Source organism: Benincasa hispida, chromosome 5 (genome assembly GCF_027475165.1).
Source record: "Benincasa hispida cultivar pf3 chromosome 5, pf3_genome.v1.1, whole genome shotgun sequence".
Lineage (NCBI taxonomy): Eukaryota > Viridiplantae > Streptophyta > Magnoliopsida > Cucurbitales > Cucurbitaceae > Benincasa > Benincasa hispida.
Window position 1 is genome coordinate 62,235,763 of NC_143482.1, and position 20,107 is coordinate 62,255,869.

At 31.4% G+C, this 20,107-nt stretch overlaps 2 protein-coding genes across 3 annotated transcripts; both read right to left on the minus strand.

Moving 5' to 3' along the window:
- Positions 1 to 2,159: 2,159 nt before the first annotated feature.
- Positions 2,160 to 5,987, minus strand: LOC120078038 (Basic-leucine zipper (bZIP) transcription factor family protein). 2 transcript variants are annotated; one of them, XM_039032219.2, is made up of 5 exons: positions 5,703 to 5,987; positions 4,113 to 5,557; positions 3,895 to 4,027; positions 3,721 to 3,805; positions 2,160 to 2,644 (listed from the first exon to the last, which is right to left on the minus strand). In XM_039032219.2, the coding sequence occupies exons 2-5, from the start codon at positions 5,387 to 5,389 to the stop codon at positions 2,439 to 2,441; spliced, it is 1,701 nt and encodes a 566-aa protein (XP_038888147.1). In that variant the 5' UTR covers positions 5,390 to 5,557; positions 5,703 to 5,987; the 3' UTR covers positions 2,160 to 2,438. The 2 variants fall into 2 exon arrangements, with proteins under 2 accessions (XP_038888147.1, XP_038888148.1); XM_039032220.2 differs by having other exon boundaries at positions 4,113 to 5,524; positions 5,703 to 5,986.
- Positions 5,988 to 15,022: 9,035 nt separating this feature from the next.
- Positions 15,023 to 19,743, minus strand: LOC120077916 (bZIP transcription factor 29-like). Its single transcript, XM_039032018.2, has 5 exons — positions 19,296 to 19,743; positions 17,761 to 19,153; positions 17,542 to 17,674; positions 17,369 to 17,453; positions 15,023 to 15,580 (listed from the first exon to the last, which is right to left on the minus strand). Exons 2-5 carry the CDS (start codon positions 19,032 to 19,034, stop codon positions 15,342 to 15,344), a joined length of 1,731 nt encoding a protein of 576 aa, XP_038887946.1. The 5' UTR covers positions 19,035 to 19,153; positions 19,296 to 19,743; the 3' UTR covers positions 15,023 to 15,341.
- Positions 19,744 to 20,107: the final 364 nt, after the last annotated feature.

The following is a 20,107-nucleotide window of genomic DNA, read 5'->3' on the forward strand; positions in this document are numbered from 1 at the left end:
ACCCATATGACAAAAAGTGATAAAGTATATTAGAGTAAAAAATAAAATTAAAAAATATAAAAGGAACCTTTCACCAGTATTCATACAAAGATCTTTTTGAAGATTTTGTCATCCCATTTCAATTCACAATTTGGACAATGCCATCAATATAATAATTCCAATTGTCTTTTTGTCAAGTATATTTATTGTTTTAAAAAAATGTTGTCACGTATTCAAAATATTAAATATAAACACTAACGACTCAATCCAAATCATAGAAGCTTCTTATGATTAGAAGATTCTATGAAACTTGGATTGATTCTCTTGAAATTGGTTTAATTTACAAGGAGAATTAATTGGACTTTTGCTTGATTACTATTGTATTTGTGTTAAACATGTTCAGAAATCAAACCAAAACACTACTGTTCACACGAGATTTCAAGAGAAATTTATTTCGTGGAACTTGAACTTTGTATTTGTATTAATTTTGTAGAAAGTGAGTACAATCTCTAATACACAGTATTTTAATGCTTTCAAAATAAACTATAAACTTTAAGCTAGTTGATCTTTTTGTGTGATCGACCTTTGGGCTTGTTGATCTTTGGGTGATTGGCCTTTGGGTTTGTTGATCTTCTTGGGTGATCGGCCTCTTTGGGCTTGTTGATCTTCTTGGATGATCGGCCTTTGGACTTGATGATCTTTTTGGATGATCGGCCTTTGGGATTGATAATCTTCTTGGATGATCGACCTTTAGGCTTGTTGATCTTCTTGGATGATCGGTCTTTGGACTTGTTGATTTCCTTGGATGATCGGCCTTTGGGCTTGTTGACCATATTGTAGGATTAGTGTTCGCACGAGGCTTCCGGAGAAACTTGTTTCGTGGAGTTAAACTTAAGTTGGTGTTGATGTTGATGTTGAAGTTGATTTGATGCAATGTGGTTCGATCTCTAGTACTTGATTCTCTGATTCTCTCTCAGTTGAATGAGTACGCTTGATTGCGTGGAGTTGAAGTCTTGGAAGAATACTTGTATCTCCAAAGGACTTCAGTCTTTAAAGGTCTTCTATCTTCTAAGAGCGTTGCTTTAAGAGTTTTGGAAATCTTCTGCTTGTTGATGAATTCTCTTTGGATTCTCTAAATGTAGAATTGCTTGTATCTTCAAAGGACTTCAGTCTTCAGAATGTTTGTATCAAGACTTCAGTCTTCTTCAGAATGTTTGAAGATGCATCTTCAAAGGACTTCAGTCTTAGTCTTCAGAGTGTTTGTATCAAGACTTCAGTCTTGAGTCAATGAGTCTTCTGATTGTAAAGAATTCTCTATAAGCTCTCTGGAGTATAGAATTGTTGATCTCTCAAAATCAGGAAAGCTTCTCTATTTATAGAGTTTACAGGTGGGCTTAGGTTTGGTTGATCCATGGGCCTGGCTTTTGGGCCCAACTAGTTAGACTTGGGCTTGGTTGGTCCATGAGCCTGGCCTTTGGGCCCAATTAATCGAATTTAAGCCTGATTTGACATTTGGATCAAATTTAGCCTATTTTTTTGCTTAGTTGGACTTTGACCCAAATAATAATATCAAATTGGATCAAATTAATCTTATCTGATTCAACGGTCATGATAAAATCACGTGGCATCATTAGGACATATGTCAACTCCTAATTGAGCCCAAATTTAATGATTTGGAATTTCATCATTAATTTAGTAAATGACGTTGCAACTTATGATTGGTCCAAAATTTCTCATTCAACAACTACTATTTAGATTACTAAAAGGTTAACTTCCAAAATTGGAATATTATCTGACTTTTCATAAACATAGTAAGAAAACATTTCAATGTTGAACAAAAAACGAGACCTAAAATGATGTGACAATGACTTGGAATTGAAATTGAAACTCCAACACAACTACACCGTTCTAGATCATCACCCCAGCCATAACATATCTTAATTTTCCTCCAAAATTCTAATAAATTTCTACTACGAGAATAGTTGTGAATAATTTATGAAAAGTCAGGAGTAATATTGCAACTGTTGAGAGATTTAAAAAAATGCATTTTAAATAAAGGACAAAGTTGAAGGATATTTATGTAATTTAGCCCGTATTAATAAAACGAAGTCCACTACCCTAAGTAACAAGGTAATTGTGAGATTAGGAAGCCTGAGCCAGGGGGAAGGAAGAAAAGAGGCTTTCAAATGCTACAATATCATATAAAGTAATAATTATCATCCAATGAACACTTCACTTCTCATTTTTTTTGGTAACAAGTTTGCCTACATTCACTAAAGTATTTAAAACAAAGCATAAGGTTAAACTGTGTGATTTACACAACTTTAAAAAGACTATTGGATGTATTACAGAATTACCATTTGCCAAATGCCAATAATAATAAGGAGATTTGCTTACTTTAATGCTGATGGACAATGTGATCAAAGAGATAATGAAGCTCGTCCATCTTCAACGAACTATTATTGGTTGGATTCTGGTTTTGCGGTTGCACTCCCATTTTGCTGCATCTGTTGCTGTTGTTGGTGGTGCTGAAGCTGAAGCTGAAGGCTATGGTGACTGATGGAAGATTGGGGCACTACTCCATTAGCGGGATGAGACTGTGCGTTTAGCTCTGTCGTAGCGAGTTTCAATCTTTGAACCTCCGCGGTTAAGGCTTCATTAAGAGCTGTCACATTTGAGAAAGCAAAATAAATAAAAGCGGAAGTATAAGTGAATTTTCGACAACTGAAACAAATGATAATCTACATGCTCACCAAAGGAGTAACAGTATTGCTTCAAGCCTTACCATGTAGACAAGATTTGAGAGACTAAATGGTGAATACTAGTCAGAAAACTTGAATGCAGACACTTTTTAATGGTTTAACATTTGTAAGGTTTCTCCAGGTGAGGTTGGCTGGCTCATTTGCCTTGCCAGCTCCCAGCTTTTTGTCAAATCTAAAGTCATCGTATAAAATTCATTTGATGCTTGCCTTGGCAAAATCTTGAACGAACTAGCTTTATTTTTAAAAGGGAGGCATATCTCCTGTAACTTGCTTTATTTTAAGAGAGGTGCATATCTTTTGTATCTTCTACTTTTTGTTTGATAGGGAAGCATATCCCCTATATAGGTCACAACTCAAGAAACATTTTACTTGTAGAGGAGATGTTTGCTCGAGTAAAAAGTATAATAATTTTCCCAGCATCAATTTTTCATTTTAAGATAACTATTTTATCAAAAGAAAGACTGAAACAAAGGAGCAAATTGACTTATGATGAAGTCGGCCCCGGTCTGGGCAGGTCAATAAACAAGCTAGAAAGAAGGGGAGGAAGAAGCTTGTATAGTTTCTGAATAAAATTCAGTGACAGAGGAAGCTGACAACAGCTTCAAGTTAAAAAGCAAGTGCCGTAGGAGTTAGCCATGAAGTCCAGGAAGCCTAGGGCCCGCTAATACTAATAAAAATTCTTAACTGGCACGACAATAGTAAAACAACAAGTAACATTACACATCAACTCGGATTGACAGTACAGTTAACTTGTACCATCTGATAACTAAGGCCTAGGAGGTGAAAACAAGCCAGATTCAATGCTACAAATACAAAACCCCATGATGCGTTTCTCAAAGATCTGAACTAATCAATGCGATGATGAGTATATTGAAGGTCATTTTCCAGAAATAAATAGCTAACACAGTTTTACTTGATGCTTTAATTGGCAATCTTTTCAGAGACATAGGAGGAAGAGAGTAAAGAGAAGTTTCAATACCATCCCGTAATTGTGCTTGTTGTTCCATGGCTTGGAGACGAAACTTTAGTTCATTATTCTGGTTTGTAAGTCCAACTGAATCTCTCTGAATACATAGCAATGATGGAAAAACTCGAAAATTTAGCAGCAAGAAAATGGAAATAGAAAATAATTTTCAATACTGAAGATTTCTACCTGTAAGAGTGTGAGTTGGGCAGACAGTGTGGTAGCTTCTGTCTGAAGAGTCTGAACCTTGTGTTCCAACTCAGATATATACCGCATCTTTCGTTCTTTTGATCGAGCAGCAGACTGACGATTTGCCAAGATCCTGAAGTAAATTTATTGCTCAAGATTAAAAGTCAAATAAATGAAGTAATTTAAGTAAATCAGTTTATGACACAATTTGCACATACCTCTTTGCACGCTTGGGATCAGTCAAAGCAATCTCGGCAAGTTTGTCATTTGCCATAATTTTCTTCAGTTCAGCCCCACTGAACTCACCATTACCAAACTCCAAGCTGAATGGAGCAGAATTACCATCAACTAAGTTGTTTGAAGAAAGTTGCCCTGGACGAACACCAGGTGGTGTAGGGGGCATTTTGGGAGACTCATCGCCAAACTGCAACTTGCCCATGAAACTATCCATGGAGACGCTTCGGTAATGTCTGGTAGTCGGAGCAATATCTCCCCCTGCGGTCCGTTTAATCCCTTCTCTCTTCTCAGCAGACGAATTCAATCCTGGCATTTGAGCGCTATCCCCGCTTTCATTTACGCTGCTTTCTGCTTCATTATCACTGCTCTCACCCCCATTCGTCTTTGTTCCACTACCCCTACTATCCAAATCCTCACGATTCTCATGACCATTTTTGTCGTTAGTCCCAGAAGAGTTGAACAAATCAATATTATCCAAATTCATATAAGCAGAAAATAAGTCGTCCACACTGTCCCCATCGGATTTCCTCTCACCCATTCCTTCTAAATTGTTGTCAACGCTTTTCTCCAAACTAGGTTCTCTTTTAACAAACTGGCTAGCGGGCTTTAATAAGCCAGCATTCTCTTTACTACTTGTTGAACGTTCCAATCCACCAGAGTTATTGAATGGGAGAAGAGGAGATGGCTGAATCATTGAAGACAATCCAAATGGAATATCACTATTAGACCGCCTATGTGCTTTACGAGGAGGTAAAGAATCTCCCATCTTCGAAGAATTGGCTCTCATGTAAGGCGAGGGAGGCAACAAAGAATGTGAACTATTATCCCTATCCTCCATTGATGTATCTGCAGAAACCTGATCTGAATTCGACGTAGTTGGGGATTCACGAAATGGAGATGGGCTTAAAGGGGGCAAAGAATCAAGAGAGAAAAAAGAAGGCTGAGACAACGATCGGGAATGAGTAGGCACTGGATTATAATTTTGCTGATTCATCGGACGCGAGATCGGGATCTGCGAATACGGTGAAATTGGCGGGATCTGCGGTGAGTTGGGGCTAGGAGGTATCCCAATTCTTCTATTATTATCCCCAAGGAAATTTGACTGAAAGTGCGGTGGACGGATTTGTGAGCAGTTCATTTGGGAAATTTTAAGTTGATCCATTGAGAAAGGAAGATTTCCAGCTGAAGAAGAAGATACTCCATATGAACATTGAAGATTTCTCATGTTCTCAGTGTTAGCATCTTCAGTATCACCCATTTCTCCTCAAAAACCAAGGTCTCAGTGAATGATAATGCTCGAGAGTGAGAAGAAAACGAGATAAAAAGCCTAAATCACCACTTCGAAAACCTGGGCAACTCCACTACAGTTCAACCCCAATTGACTTCCAAACTCCTAATCATAGACATAAACAATCACCTTCACAATCTGCAACATATTAAAACAAATAAAACCTCACATACAAAACCTAAACAATCACCGAAACAACATTAAAGAACGCTACAGAACATTCTGAAGTAAAGCAATGACTCTTCATTGACAATAATAGACATTCCAAAGATGTTAGAAATACCTCATAGGAAGTAATCACTCCAAGCCGACCGGAAGCTGGACAATGTCTTCGCCGGAAGTTAGCCACCTCCCTCCGACGACGGCGGCAGAGTTTGAAGAAAGAAGAGACCTTAATTCTCCGCCACTGAGAGAAGCATTTCCGTTCAGAATTAGCAGTGAGGTTATATAAAGCAATCCGCCGGCGGGAATCACGAGGACGCCGGCGATTTCTCTCTCTAAAAATCGCTTCGGCACTTTCTCTCTCACTCACGACGACGAGACGATGACGAGGACTACTGGTACACCGATTTTCATAACGCGTACGCGTGAATTTAATAAGAATTTGCATTTCAGCCGAATTTGAATTTGGCCTGCATTTCAATTTCATTCCGACCGCATTTCGACTGTTGCCCTCTCCTCCCTCAATTTTCACATGAATTGACTTAGCAGTTAAATTCTCCAAATTACAATTAGATTCTTATATGTCCGAATAAATATATTCTTTTACCTGAAAGTAAATATTGAAATTTAAAAAATAATTTTAAATTAATTATTCTGTTTGAAATAAAGATTTGAAATTAATATATTAAAATTTTATATTTGGATGATAATCGGAAAAGAAGAGAAAGTTAATAATGTACTAATATAGGCTTTTACCATGTTGAATTTAGTTGAAAATTAGAATTTGACAAAATTAATTAAATAATTTATTTTCAAATTTGATGAAATTCGACAAAATTCGAGCATTTTAGTCAGAATTTTTTTTAAGTAAAACAAGATTTGAAATCATTTCTAATTTTATGTCCTATTTTCTGTCTTCCTTAAAATCACAAAATTTCAAACAGATCATTAATAAAATATATTTTTACTAAAATATTATTCTATAATTTAGAATTGTGGATTTCTTCAAGAACATTTTATAAACTATTGTTAATATTTTAACTACGAAATTTGGACATCATTGTATATTTTTTGTATAAAGATTTTATTGTCGATAAAAATTAGCTTTTATAAACTATATTTAAATTTATTGTAAATAGTGAATTGACATTGGACATTTGTAAGTAGGTTAATTAAAATGGAACGCAAGTACATTAATCAAAATCGTCCTCTAACCTCCATGAAAATAAAGATTTAATTTTTTATTGAACTTCAATATATTATATTTTAATTCAAGTATTTTAAAATTAGAAAAAAATTAGAAAAATCTTATCGAACTCGAGTGTTGATTTTTATTACGTAAGGCTTAGCCTTTACATTTTATAAACATGTTTATTTCCTAATTAATTTATTGAGCTCCATATGTCAAAAGTTTCATTCAACCTTAAAGTTATAAAATAATTGTGATTTTTAAACCTTTAGTGTAATAATTTAATATTCTTGATTTCGAATTTCTTTTAACAATTTACTCTTTAGATTCTTCAACTTCAGTAGGTAATAATTTAGTTCTTATATTTAAAATCTAAAACAATCCAGTGCCAATAAAAATGAATTTTATTATTAATTGGAAGAAGAAAAAAAGTCATATTTTCTCTCTACATTTAGTAAGGTGTGCTTTAAAAAATAAAATAGTAAGGTGTATCAGTTTTTATTTTATATTTGTTTTTACTTTATACTTCTAACTTTTGCCAAGTTAAACATTTAACCTAACCAAAAATAGTAATATTTACCTTAAACTCAAAAGTGAAGGTTATAATTTTACTTTCTAATTAGTTTTCATTTAACTACTCGTTAAAAAACATATGTTTAAATTATAATTTTAGTTCCTAAGGTTTTTCAAGAACCTATTAGACATAAATTGTAAGTTCAAAAATTTATTAGACAAAAAAGTTGAAAGTTCAAAAATTCATTGGACATTTAAAAATTTTCAAGGATAAATTAGACACGAACCTAGAAATTTTGAGACTAAACATGTAAAATTCGAGTCAAGAGGAGTACATGAATGAATCAACATCATATCCGAATGAGAGAGATTCATGGTATATAAAAGTATTGTTAAAAAATACTTAAAAGAACTAATAACTACCGTCTATACCAATCTTCAAATGTCCAAATTTTATTAGTATCGTGACATTGATTAAGATATAAAGCTAAATCTCAAATGAAACTGAGGAGGGAAAAAAACCTTCAACATCTCAGCGAGGGTTTTTATTTTCACCTCAATTATTTATTAAAAAAACATTAATCAAACAAATTTATTTCATAAGTTCTAATACCATCTTTTGTAAGGTATAATTTGAAACTTGTTATACTTTAGTCAATATATTTAAAATGTCTGAATTCATTCTTCTTCTTTTTTTAGAAGCTCATACATAAAGACAACTCACGAAGTAATAAGCCGACAAATCCAATTAGGAAAATCTTCCCAACACACATGCAAACAAATTCCATCAAGTGCGCAAGAGACCGGACTGTTACAAATTTTTGTGAATGGCTAACATGTTAGAATTGCTCCATCTCATCCACATTCAACTCAATAATCTCTTCCACTAAGGACCTCACAACAGTAAACTTGACCTCCTCTATATTCAACATACGTAATACTGTTAAGCTATCAGACTCCACCCTTATTGAAGTAAACCTCGAGAAGCAACAACCTTTAACCCTTCAGCAATTGCCTATACCTCTACAAGCAAAGGATCGTACACCCCATGCACATGTCTGCATCCCATGCCTCTAATTTGCCCTTTGATCCCGCATCCCACATCTAAATCTAGTCATCATATTTCCAATAAAACTTAAATTTAATATACTAACAATTTATGATTATTTTTACTGAAAAAATATATTAGTTTCATTAGGTTTCTCTGTGAATTTAAAACACATTTGATGTTTTTCTAAAGGAAACAAGCATATATTATTTTATCCATTTTGAAAAAAATAACTCATAGTAAGTATGAGAACCGAGCTTATATAGACTAAATTTGAATATTTGAAAGTCCAAAAATTAAAATATAATTGTTTTAAAGTATATATACCAAAAACGATATTATATATATATATATTACAATTACTTAAAGGCAAAAATTTGGTAAGTGCTAAAGTTGCTAACTATATATTATTTTCCTTTTGAATATTGATCATCAAATTTAGATACATACTATTTTTCTTAACTTTTTTTTTCCTTTTCCCAATTATGATCTCTAAAAAATAATAAAATTGGGTATGAGATTGACATCTCTAAGGCACTTGTAAAATGTTGTTATTCTCCATAATTGGAATATTTATTTACATCTTGAGTTAATTTGTTCTAAGAATGGTAGCTATGTAATCCAAATTTTAGAAACTTTATAAATATATTTCTTTTTCAAATTTGGTTATGATATGTCACTATAAATAACATCCATGTTCCTTATTATTATTTTTATTTTTATTATAATTATTTTTTTAATGTATTGTCATTTTCCAATACAAGAAGTTCATCCCATTAACTATATATAGAATCTAGAAGTTGGAGACTTGTCATCCCATTTTTTTCTAACCAATAAAGAAACAACAAATTAAAGCACAACCAAAACATCCCCTAATAATCAAACTCTAAACTAATATAGAAATGTTCTTTTTCATTGTCAATAACTTTTTAAAGTATATTTTAATCCTTTTTATTAAAAATGTTTAAATAAAAATGATTTTTTTTTTTTAAAAAAAAAAAACCGTTTTTTCTTAAGTCAATTTCCTAAAATCATTGTTCAAAATAATCCATCAATTATTTTGATCCCGTCATGGAACAATCGAGACAATACCACTAGAAAAATCGTCTAATTGCAACATCCACAACCACGGCCATAAGAACTTGCGACACAAAATTGACCTAAAAATTGAAGTAAAAAACAAGCCAAGTATCTCTTTCTCTTCTTAAAATTAAAGAAAAGGAAAACCACATCTCTTGTGATAGCCATGCACAAAAGTGCATCGTCAATGATCTTGCCATCCCAATTCATTATATCTTGTTCGTCAATTTATTATTAATTTTATTATATTTAAATGATATCTATCAATCTATAATTTGGGTCTAATTTTTATTAGACAGTTGGGATTAAGGCTTTGTAGATATCTGGGAATAAAGAATTCTTGGGAATAGGATATCTAGGAATAAAATGTCTGGAATGATGGTTGGCTATGTATGGGAATGAAAATAAGATGTTGAGAATGTGTGATACTTTTTATGCAATTATAAAATATAAGAATAATAAGAATTAATTTTCATTTGTTAATTTATTTTATTACATTAAATTATTAAATCAATTTTAAGTCATTAAAATTTAACTAAATTTACTCATTCACCCCCCGTTTAATATATTTATTATCAATTAATTTTTTATTGTACATTTATATTATTAATTTTTATTAAAAAAATATTGGTAATTGAATAGTTAATTAACTAATTGTTTAATGACAATCATAGGCCTTATATATATATATATATACACACAAAAGAAGTTATATAAACTAATTGATTATCAAACAATGTTTTTAATTATGCTTGTAGATTAAAACTCGAAATACAATTGTACAATATTGTTTAATTGAAAAAAATTGACATATTTTATTATTAGTTAATTAATTAATACTTATTAAAATATTTTTTAAAGACTAATTAATAATTTTAATAAATAATTTATTATCTTAGTATAGATTACCAATAAAAAGAAAATTAAGTAAATATAATTACGGTTATTCTTATTTTATAAAAAAATTATGGTTTTTCATATTAATTCATAATAATATAAAAAATTATTATATTAGCATTATTATTAACAAAATTAATTATATATGTCAATTATAAATTTAATTTAAACATATTTATAAAAATTAAATAAATTAACTAATATCAACAATGAAAAAAAACAAATAAAATGAAAAGATAAAAAATAAGAGAGAGAAAAAAACTATTAAAAATGGAGAAAACTCATTTATTTGAGTGGTTATGAAAAGCTGACAGTATATGAAAATTCTTGCAATCAAATATTCTCATTCACAAAGTTAAAAATTTGTACCAAACATGGTGATAGAATATCATTTCTCATTTCCACCTCTTATTCCCATGAACCAAACGGGTCATAAATTTTTAAATTTAAATTTGATTTCATCTTAGTCATAATTTGACCTTGAGGTTTGAGAAACTAAACGAAGTAGCTTATGATTTTTTTTTTTAAAATCTAGTTTTGAATTCAAATCTTCTTTTATAAAGATAAAAACTATTGTAAAGAAAATGTAAGAAAAATAATCCCAAAGTTTTAAAAATTAGGTACCAAATGGCTATTAAATAAATTGAAGCCTAAACAATTCAACACATAAAACAATGTTAAGTAATTAAAGAATTCAATTGGTTATTTACATGTTTAATTAGAAATGTTCAAATAACTTGATGACCTAAACAACTCGAACAATCTGAACCATCCAACCTAAAACGTAAGGGTTAGTTGGGTTAATTTTGTTCTTGAGCTTGGTTGGATTAATATATTTTTATTAGGTTGGGTTGAGTTGTGGGTTGACTAAAAAAATTGGGTTGACCTAACCCAATTTGAATTATATATATATTTTTATTTTTATTTAACGTTTGATTATTTTATATTGATTAATTTATGAATTTTTGATATTCTTCTTTTAAAATTATTATGATATTTGTATTTATTTAAAGTTTGCAATTATATTTGCATTTGAATTTTATAAAATTTTAGTCATTAGTCATAAATTTACATATTTTTAATTAAAAAAAAAATAAATTATAATCCAATAACTCAACCCAACCTGGATTTTAAAAGTTGGGTTGAAGATTTGTATTTGCATTGTCAATCCAACTAATCCAAAAATTCAGGTTAGTCCAAAAAAACAACCTCAATCCAATCTAATTCATGTATACCCTTATTTTTAAACTCAAATTTTATTAAATAATCACTTTCAATCTTCTGAAACGAGTCTCTGCAGGACCCATCTTTAGATACAACTAGATAAATAGTTAGTAAAAGAGCTTGAATTTTAAAAAAATTAAAAACTAAAAATAAAATCATCATGATTTGAAGCTTCAATTATTTTTATTTAATATTAACGATTTATGATAGTAATGAGAAAAAAAATATTAATATTAACACTCGTGACATTATTTTGCTTGAAGTTCAATCAACTGTAGATGTGAAAGGCAATAAATGGTATTAGAAAAATAAAAGAAAAAAAAACCCAATAAATGAAACTCATAATTTAACAATAATTAACCTTTCAAATTAAAATATGAAATTTTTGCTCATATATATTCACCCTTATCTGCTTGCTAGCCAAAATGTATTATTATAAAATAAAAAGTAGCAAATAACAAATATAAAATGTTCAAATCAATCCATTTAACTTTTGAACGTTTATAAATCAAATAGATTCAAATTTCAAATTTTAAATATTTAATTTAATATACATATTATTTTTTTCTACTAGTTATGATATCGATTTTTATCAGAATCAAGAATCAACTCATTCCAGCAATTTTAAACTCATTATACTTTAACATTTCGTTGAATATTCATTTAGTTTTAAAAAATTATGTTTATATCATACCACTTTATGATAATATTTACAATATTCAAGTTAAATCTGGAAAACGAAATCCTTAGCGAGTCTTATTTGGTAATGATTTCACCGCGTTTGATAATTATTTGATTTTTCTAAAATTAAACCTATTTTCTCATATTTTTTTTTACAATGGTTTGCATTTTTCTTAATTATGAGAGTTGAATTCTTACCAAATTAAAAAATGAAACAATTTTTTTTTCGAATACTGTTTTTAGTTTTCAGAATTTGACTTTGTTTTTAAAACATTGGTACAATAATAAATAAAAAGCAAAAGAATTAGAGATGAAACGAGTGTTTATAAGCTTAATTTTCAAAAACTAAAAACCAAAACTCAAATGTTATTAAATGGCATCATCGCTTTTTTTTTTTTATTATTATTTTATGATTTTCACCTTCGTTATACAAAAAACACTTGAATTATTAGTCAAGTTAAAAACCAAAACACGTCATTTATTTATTATTTATTTTTTATTTTTCAAAATTGAGTTTAATTTTTCAAACATTAGTTGAAAATAGACAACAGAGCATAAAGACTTGTGAGTAGAACCGTAAAAGTAAGGTTTATAAGTTTAATTTTCAAAACCAAAAAACTAAATTGTCATCAAATAGGACCTAAGCAATATAGTTTTTAAGAACTCGTTCTTGGTTTTAGAATCTGAATAAGAATTCAAACATATCGTCAACAAAGTTGAAAATCATACTAAAAAAATTAGAAGAAAACAAACATAAAAATTTCAAAAACAAAAAATTAAAATCTCAATGGTTATCTAACAAATCTAAACAACTTTTTAGCATAAAAATTATTCCTATTGAAAAAGAATAGAGAAAGGAAAAAAAAAACAGAATATCCCAACACATGTTTAAAACACATCAACATAAAGAAAAAAATTAAAAACTAAGGTCCAGTTTGACAACCATTTCATTTTCTTTGTTTTTATTTTTAAAAATTAAGTCTATTTTCTTACTATTTCTCACAATGATTTGCATCTTTTCTAAGTACAATGGTTGAATTCTTAACCAAATTTTAAATATAAAAATAAATTCTTCAAAACTATTTTTTTAGTTTTTCAGATTTTGACTTGACTTTTTAAACTATTAGTAAAAGTAGATAGCAAATGAAGAAATTTTGATAAGTAGTATATATAGACTTAATTTTCCAAAAAAAAAAAAAAAGAATGATTATGAAACGAGTCCTAAAAATAATCATTAATTAAGAAACATTAAACAATAGTGAATTTGAATAGAGCAACAACTGGAATTGTTTACCTAATATTCATGAATGTATCACAGTTGGAATAAGAAGCATCCTTTGTCAACTCATGTGGACAATTTTGTGCATGTATCACAAAACTTGGGATTTGAATCTAATGATTATGATTCAAATTTTGGATCAATTTCATCATCATTCTCCTATTATGACTAAAGTTCATCTTTTAATATAAACTCGGTGACATGACATTTTGTTTTTATTAGAAGTCATTTGGATTGACAAATATGTATTTATGTTAAGTTTTAAATGTTATTTGGATTGAAAAGAAGAGAAAGATTGTAAGATCAATTAATTTTTGTAGGACAACTAGACATGTTTGTTTCATTCTTTTAAATATTTTTACGCTAGGATTTTGTTATTCTCGTTACAAGTAAGGACAACAAGTAGAATTGATGATATATTTTTGAAAGCATAAAGATTATATTTGATCTAACGTTAAAGTAGATAGGTAAAATTAAATTTAACAACAACAAAAAAACATATTTATTGATAAATTTCTAATCTTCCTCATTTTTTAAAAAGTTTAATTTATTTAATGTAAGATTTTGTTGCATCATTAGCCTACCATCTTTCAAAAGTACCCCTAAGATATTTCAAATATTGTTTCATGTGTAACCCTAAGTAACTTCTTGCATTAGCTTTTTGTTGATTTTCACTATCGATAGAATGACCAAAAAATAATGGTGAACTTTTGAAAGCATAAAGATTAATAGATTATATATGAACTAAAATACAATTTAACCAGACAAATATCGACTAAAAAAATACCTAATATATATTTCACTTTTAATCAATATGAAATTTTGATCGCATCTTTTAACCTAACATCTTTATTGATGAAACATTTTGATTCTGACCTCAAAAATCAAGTGTATGTCAATTACTGTTAGTTATACTCGCTTTATACTCACTTTAGCTTTACACTACCATCTTTTCGACGATATAATTAGGCCATCAAATGTGAGTATACAACTATTTAATACAATAATGCAAAATCCACTCATTTACAAATTGAAGCATCTAAACCCTTTAATGATAGTAAAGGAATCAAAACATTAAGTCCTCATTTTGAAAGTTAAATCTACATCCTCTCAATTTGTTATACTTGTTACACTAAATTTCAAAAACAAAAATTACCTTTTTTTACTTTTCAAAACTTAGTTTGGTTTATAAAATTATTGGTAAAAAATAGTTAATAAAACAAGAAATTTAGAGATGAGAAAATTGGTGTTTATATACTTAATTTTTTGGCTTAAATATTTAACCATGTCATCTAATTAATACAATGTTCATACTAAAAAATGATAATGTGACTAAATATACATGAAATAGAATAAGATCCATTACCAACCAAATGGGGTGCTCAAAAATAATGGAATCATTGAATATGATCCAAGAACCTGCAAGAATTTGAAATGCCTAATCATTGTAAAATGTCTAGAAATCAAATAAAATAACACGATTTAGATAGTTAAATACAATGTCAGATGAACTTGGAATCACTACTTGACTGAAGGAAAGAAAGGGAATTCCCATTCCAAAATATCATATAAAGTAATATATTATCAAGTACACTTCTCTTTTTGGTAACAATATTTGCCTAGACTCTCTAAACAATTGAAAACAAAGCATATAAAAAATTATAAAGTGTGTGATTTACACAACTTTGGAAAAGACTGTGTTGGGGTGGATATTTGACAAATGCAAATGCAAATAATAATAATAATAATAATAATAATAAGCTAGCTTACAATAATGAATATTTCTATAAATGAAACAAGATGATCAAAGAGACAATGAAACTCATCTATATCTTCCACAAAAAATAAATTATTGGTTGGACTCTGGTTTTGTGGTTGCACTGCCATTCTGCTGCATTTGTTGCTGTTGTTGTTGTTGGTGGTGGTGGTGGTGGTGCTGCTGCTGCTGCTGCTGAAGCTGAAGCTGGAGTCCATGGTGGTTCATAGAAGATTGAGCCATTACCCCGTTCGAGGGATGAGATTGCGCATTTATATCGGTTGTAGCGAGCTTCAATCTCTGAACCTCCGCAGTTAACGCTTCATTTAGAGCTGTAAAATTTGATAACAATTTCGTTGAATGAATGAAGGGTATGTTGAAGAGAAATAACTTATGCTGAGTACGTTCAGAAAGGTTTGTCCGATTGGCATAAAAAGAAGAAAAAGGGCAATTATCAAAAAGGCATAAATCAACTACAACATAAAGCAACGGAAAGATAATTTTTACAAAACTTTTCTTCTGTCTCGAGACGACTCATGCACTATTCAGTATTCTGATAGAACCCGAATATATCGAGATATAAATGGTAACAAAACTACAAGATAAACCAAGTTCTTCAAGGTAATTGGACCTTCCTCTCTTGAGATATTCAGCCCACACAACAAGGACCAAGTAAATGGGAATGAGCCAGAAGAATAAGCTAAAAACAAATTTCCAGAATTGCAAAGCGAAAGGGCGGAAGGAAGAATGCATCAGATTTGCAAAATTGGTAAGGGGAGACACAAGCCATGGCCAGGGGTAACTTCTTTGGAGACTATCTCGAGTGTTAATGTTCCATAATTTTAAATCACCGATTGATCCAAAAGCTTAAGCTGATGGGTGAAAGTAAATTTATTATTATATCCATCCTAACACCTAAAAAGACCTTCCACAAAGAAAAAGTTGACTTCCAATGACTCCTCCTGACGGAGAGAGATTTCTTCCAAAGAATACGGAATCCTTGGAAGGGATCAAATGAGTCCAGAAAAGTCAACCAATATCTTTAGAGCTCCAAGAAGATTTTATAAATTAATAGAAGAAAGTTATGTTTTCTGTAGAATAACCAACGAAAGGGATAAGTTTAAGGATCACCAATTTAACAACACCTCCTTCTTCTAAGCTCCCAGCCTCTAATACTCCAAATGAGAATAGTTATAGGAAAGCCATATCAGCCCCAAGCCTCTAATATTCTTCAATGAAAGTTCGGTTATTCATAAAAATAAGAAGAGGGGAAAAAAAGACTATGGAAAGAATCAATTCTGGAATACTGAAAGAGAATGAAGGGGAGGAAATTGGAACAACAAAGTGAGCAGCACATATTCTTGCATTGAGGGGTTTGATCTATTTTATGAGCAAGTGTTGAAAAGGTAACCCAGAGGGTGAACGGTCAGTTTGAACGGAAGAACTTTCTTCAATTAAAGACATCAGAAAAGGTACCAACTTTGCATATTCTCGATTGCCAAAGACTCTAAAGGACGTATCTTCCTCCCAAAAGCATCAAGTTCTAACTGCTTGAACAGTCACTTTCTTGCATGATAGACTCTGTAATAGATGAAATTCAAGTTCTAGAAGGGGATGTAGGAAATTTATATGAGTTCGGAAAAAGTGAGAGGATGCCAATAATAAAGTCAGGTTAAATGTACGTACAATGAAACAGGAGAAAATGACTTAGTAGTTAGCCTAACCATGAACTACAGAACGCCTATGGTCCACTAAATTGTACTAGAGTCCAATGATACAAATTGGAGACTCTCAAGCACGAAAATGGGTAAAACAAAACAACAAGTAACATTTCATACTAATGTACTAAAGAGAGGTATGAACATGTCTTGTATCAACAATTATACTGTCTGAAAACTGAGGCAATGCCAGGGAGAAGGATTCATGGTTCAATACTGAAAGTACAAGACTAAAAGACGTGGTTTTCAAAGAAGTAATCTGAAAAATGATAAAAATATACAGAAAGTCGTGTACCAGAAATAGGCTTACAAAGTAAAATATAATTTGTGATTCAATGTGTCAATGAAAAGCCTTGCCAATTAGGTAATGAAGGAAATAATTAAGAGAAAAATTGTCAATACCATCTCGAAGTTGTGCTTGCTGTTCCATGGCTTGGAGACGGAACTTCAGCTCATTATTCTGGTTTGTAAGTCCAACTGAGTCACGCTGAATATAAAATAGTTACGGTAAGATCAGGACATAAGGAACAGAAAAATGAAAATAAAAAATAGTTGTCATCACTCTAAATCTCTACCTGCAGAAGTGTGAGTTGGGCAGACAGCGTGGTAGCTTCTGTCTGAAGCGTCTGAACCTTGTGTTCCAATTCAGATATATACCGCATTTTTCGTTCTTTTGATCGAGCAGCAGATTGACGGTTTGCCAAGATCCTGAAGTAAACCAGTAACTCAAGGATTAATAACAAGTGGATGAAGTCATTTTTGGTAAATCAGTTGATCACATAATTTACACATACCTCTTTGCACGCTTGGGATCAGTTAGTGCAATCTCGGCAAGTTTGTCATTTGCCATAATTTTCTTCAGTTCAGCCCCACTGAACTCACCATTACCAAACTCCAAGCTGAATGGAGTTGAATTACCATCAACTAAGTTGTTCGAAGAAAGTTGCCCTGGACGAATGCCAGGCGGTGTAGGAGGCATTTTGGGTGACTCTTCACCAAACTGCAACTTCCCCATGAAACTATCCATGGAGACACTCCGGTAATGTCTGTTATTAGGAGCAATATCTCCCCCTGCAGTCCGTTTAATCCCTTCCCTCTTCTCAGCAGACGAATCCAATCCAGGCATTTGAGAGTTATCCCCACTTTCGTTCACACTGCTTTCTGCTTCATTATCACTGCTCTCACCCCCTGTCTTTGTTCCACTGCCTCTACTATCCAAATCCTCCCGATTCTCATGACCATTCTTGTCGTTCATCCCAGAGGAGTTGAACAAATCAATATTATCCAGATTCATATAAGCAGTGAACAAATCATCCACAGTGTCCCCTTCGGACTTCTTTTCACCCATTCCTTCCAAATTGTTGTCAATGCTTTTCTCCAAACTATGTTCTCTTTTAACAAACTGACTGGCCGGCTTAAATATGCTAGCATTCTCTTTACTACTTGTTGATCGCTCCAATCCACTTGAGCCACTAAAAGGAAGAAGAGGAGATGACTGAATCATCGAAGATAATCCAAATGGAATATCACTGTTAGACCGCCTATGAGCTTTACGAGGAGGTAAAGCATCACCCATCTTCGAAGAATTGGCCCTCGTATAAGGTGAAGGAGGCAACAAAGAATGTGAACTGGCATCCCTATCCTCCATTGATGTGTCAGCAGAAACCTGATCTGAATTCGATGTAGATGGGGAGTCACGAAATGGAGACGGACTTAAAGGGGGCAAGGAATCGAGAGAGAAAAAAGAAGGCTGAGATAACGATCGAGAATGAGTAGGAACTGAGTTATAGCTCTGCTGGTTCATCGGACGCGATACCGGGATCTGAGAATACGGTGAGATTGGTGGGATCTGCGGTGAGTTGGGACAAGGAGGTATCCCAATTCTTCTATTATTATCTCCAAGAAAATTCGACTGAAAATGCTGTGGACGGCTTTGTGAGCAGTTCATTTGAGAAATTTTCAGTTGATCCATAGAGAAATGATGCTTTAAAGCAGAAGAGGAAGATGTTCCAAACGAACATTGAAGATTTCGTAAGTTATCAGTACGAGCATCTTCAGTATCACCCATTTCACCGCAAACACTAGGACGATAATGCTCAAAACAGGAAATAAAAAACCTAAATCACCACTTCACACAGCTACGCAAATTGAATTCCAATCACAAGCACAAACAATCATCCATTCAATCTGCCACAAATTATAACAAAGAAAAATCCATGAACTGAACCTAAACAATCACTAAAACAATTAAAACAGCTACAAAATGTTCAAATGTAAAGCAATGACTCTTCATTGACGATAATGGACACTTTGTGGCTGTTAATAATACCTCCTAGCCAGTAATAAGAAACTCAACAATGGCGTCCACAGAAGAAAGCCAGCGACGTTTCGAAGGAACAGCAAGGCTTTCAGTCTTTATTCCCTGCCATTTCTAGAAGATGAAGCACTTCCGGTCAAAAACCAGCGCCAGAACTTTAAACTAATTTCCCGGCGGGAATCCCGAGAGAACGCCGGCGATTTCTCTCTCTAAAATTTCTCTCTCTCACGGTGACGATGACGACCTTCCTCCTGGTGGTACACCGATTTTCATGACGCGTACGCGTGAATTTAATAAGAATTTGCATTTCACCCGAATTTGAATTTGTTTTGCATTTCAATTTCATTCCGACCGCATTTCGACTTTTTTTTATTCTTTTTTCTTTTTTTTTTATCGGCCAGATTGCATTTAAATTATTGCGATTAAATTCCATGAGATCACGTATGTCGGGATAAGGTAACTGAAAAAATTCAATTTCTTCCAAGAAAAAAGAAATGAAATTAAGATTGTACATTTCTCTTTTAAGTTTGGTAATTATTTTATTGGTTGTTTTTAGTTTTTAAAATTTTAGTCTATTTTCTCATTATTTTTTACAATTGTTTACACATTTTTTTATTACAATAATTAAATTCTTAATCAAGTTACAAACACAAAAATAAATTTTGAAAGGATACTTTTTAGATCTCATTTAATAACTATTTTATTTTTGTTTTTTGTTTTTGAAATTAATCCTACAAATATTACTTTTACTCCCAAATTTATTCCTTAATTATTTGTTTTTAACTATTGGTTTAAAAAACTAAACCAAAAATTGAAAACTACAA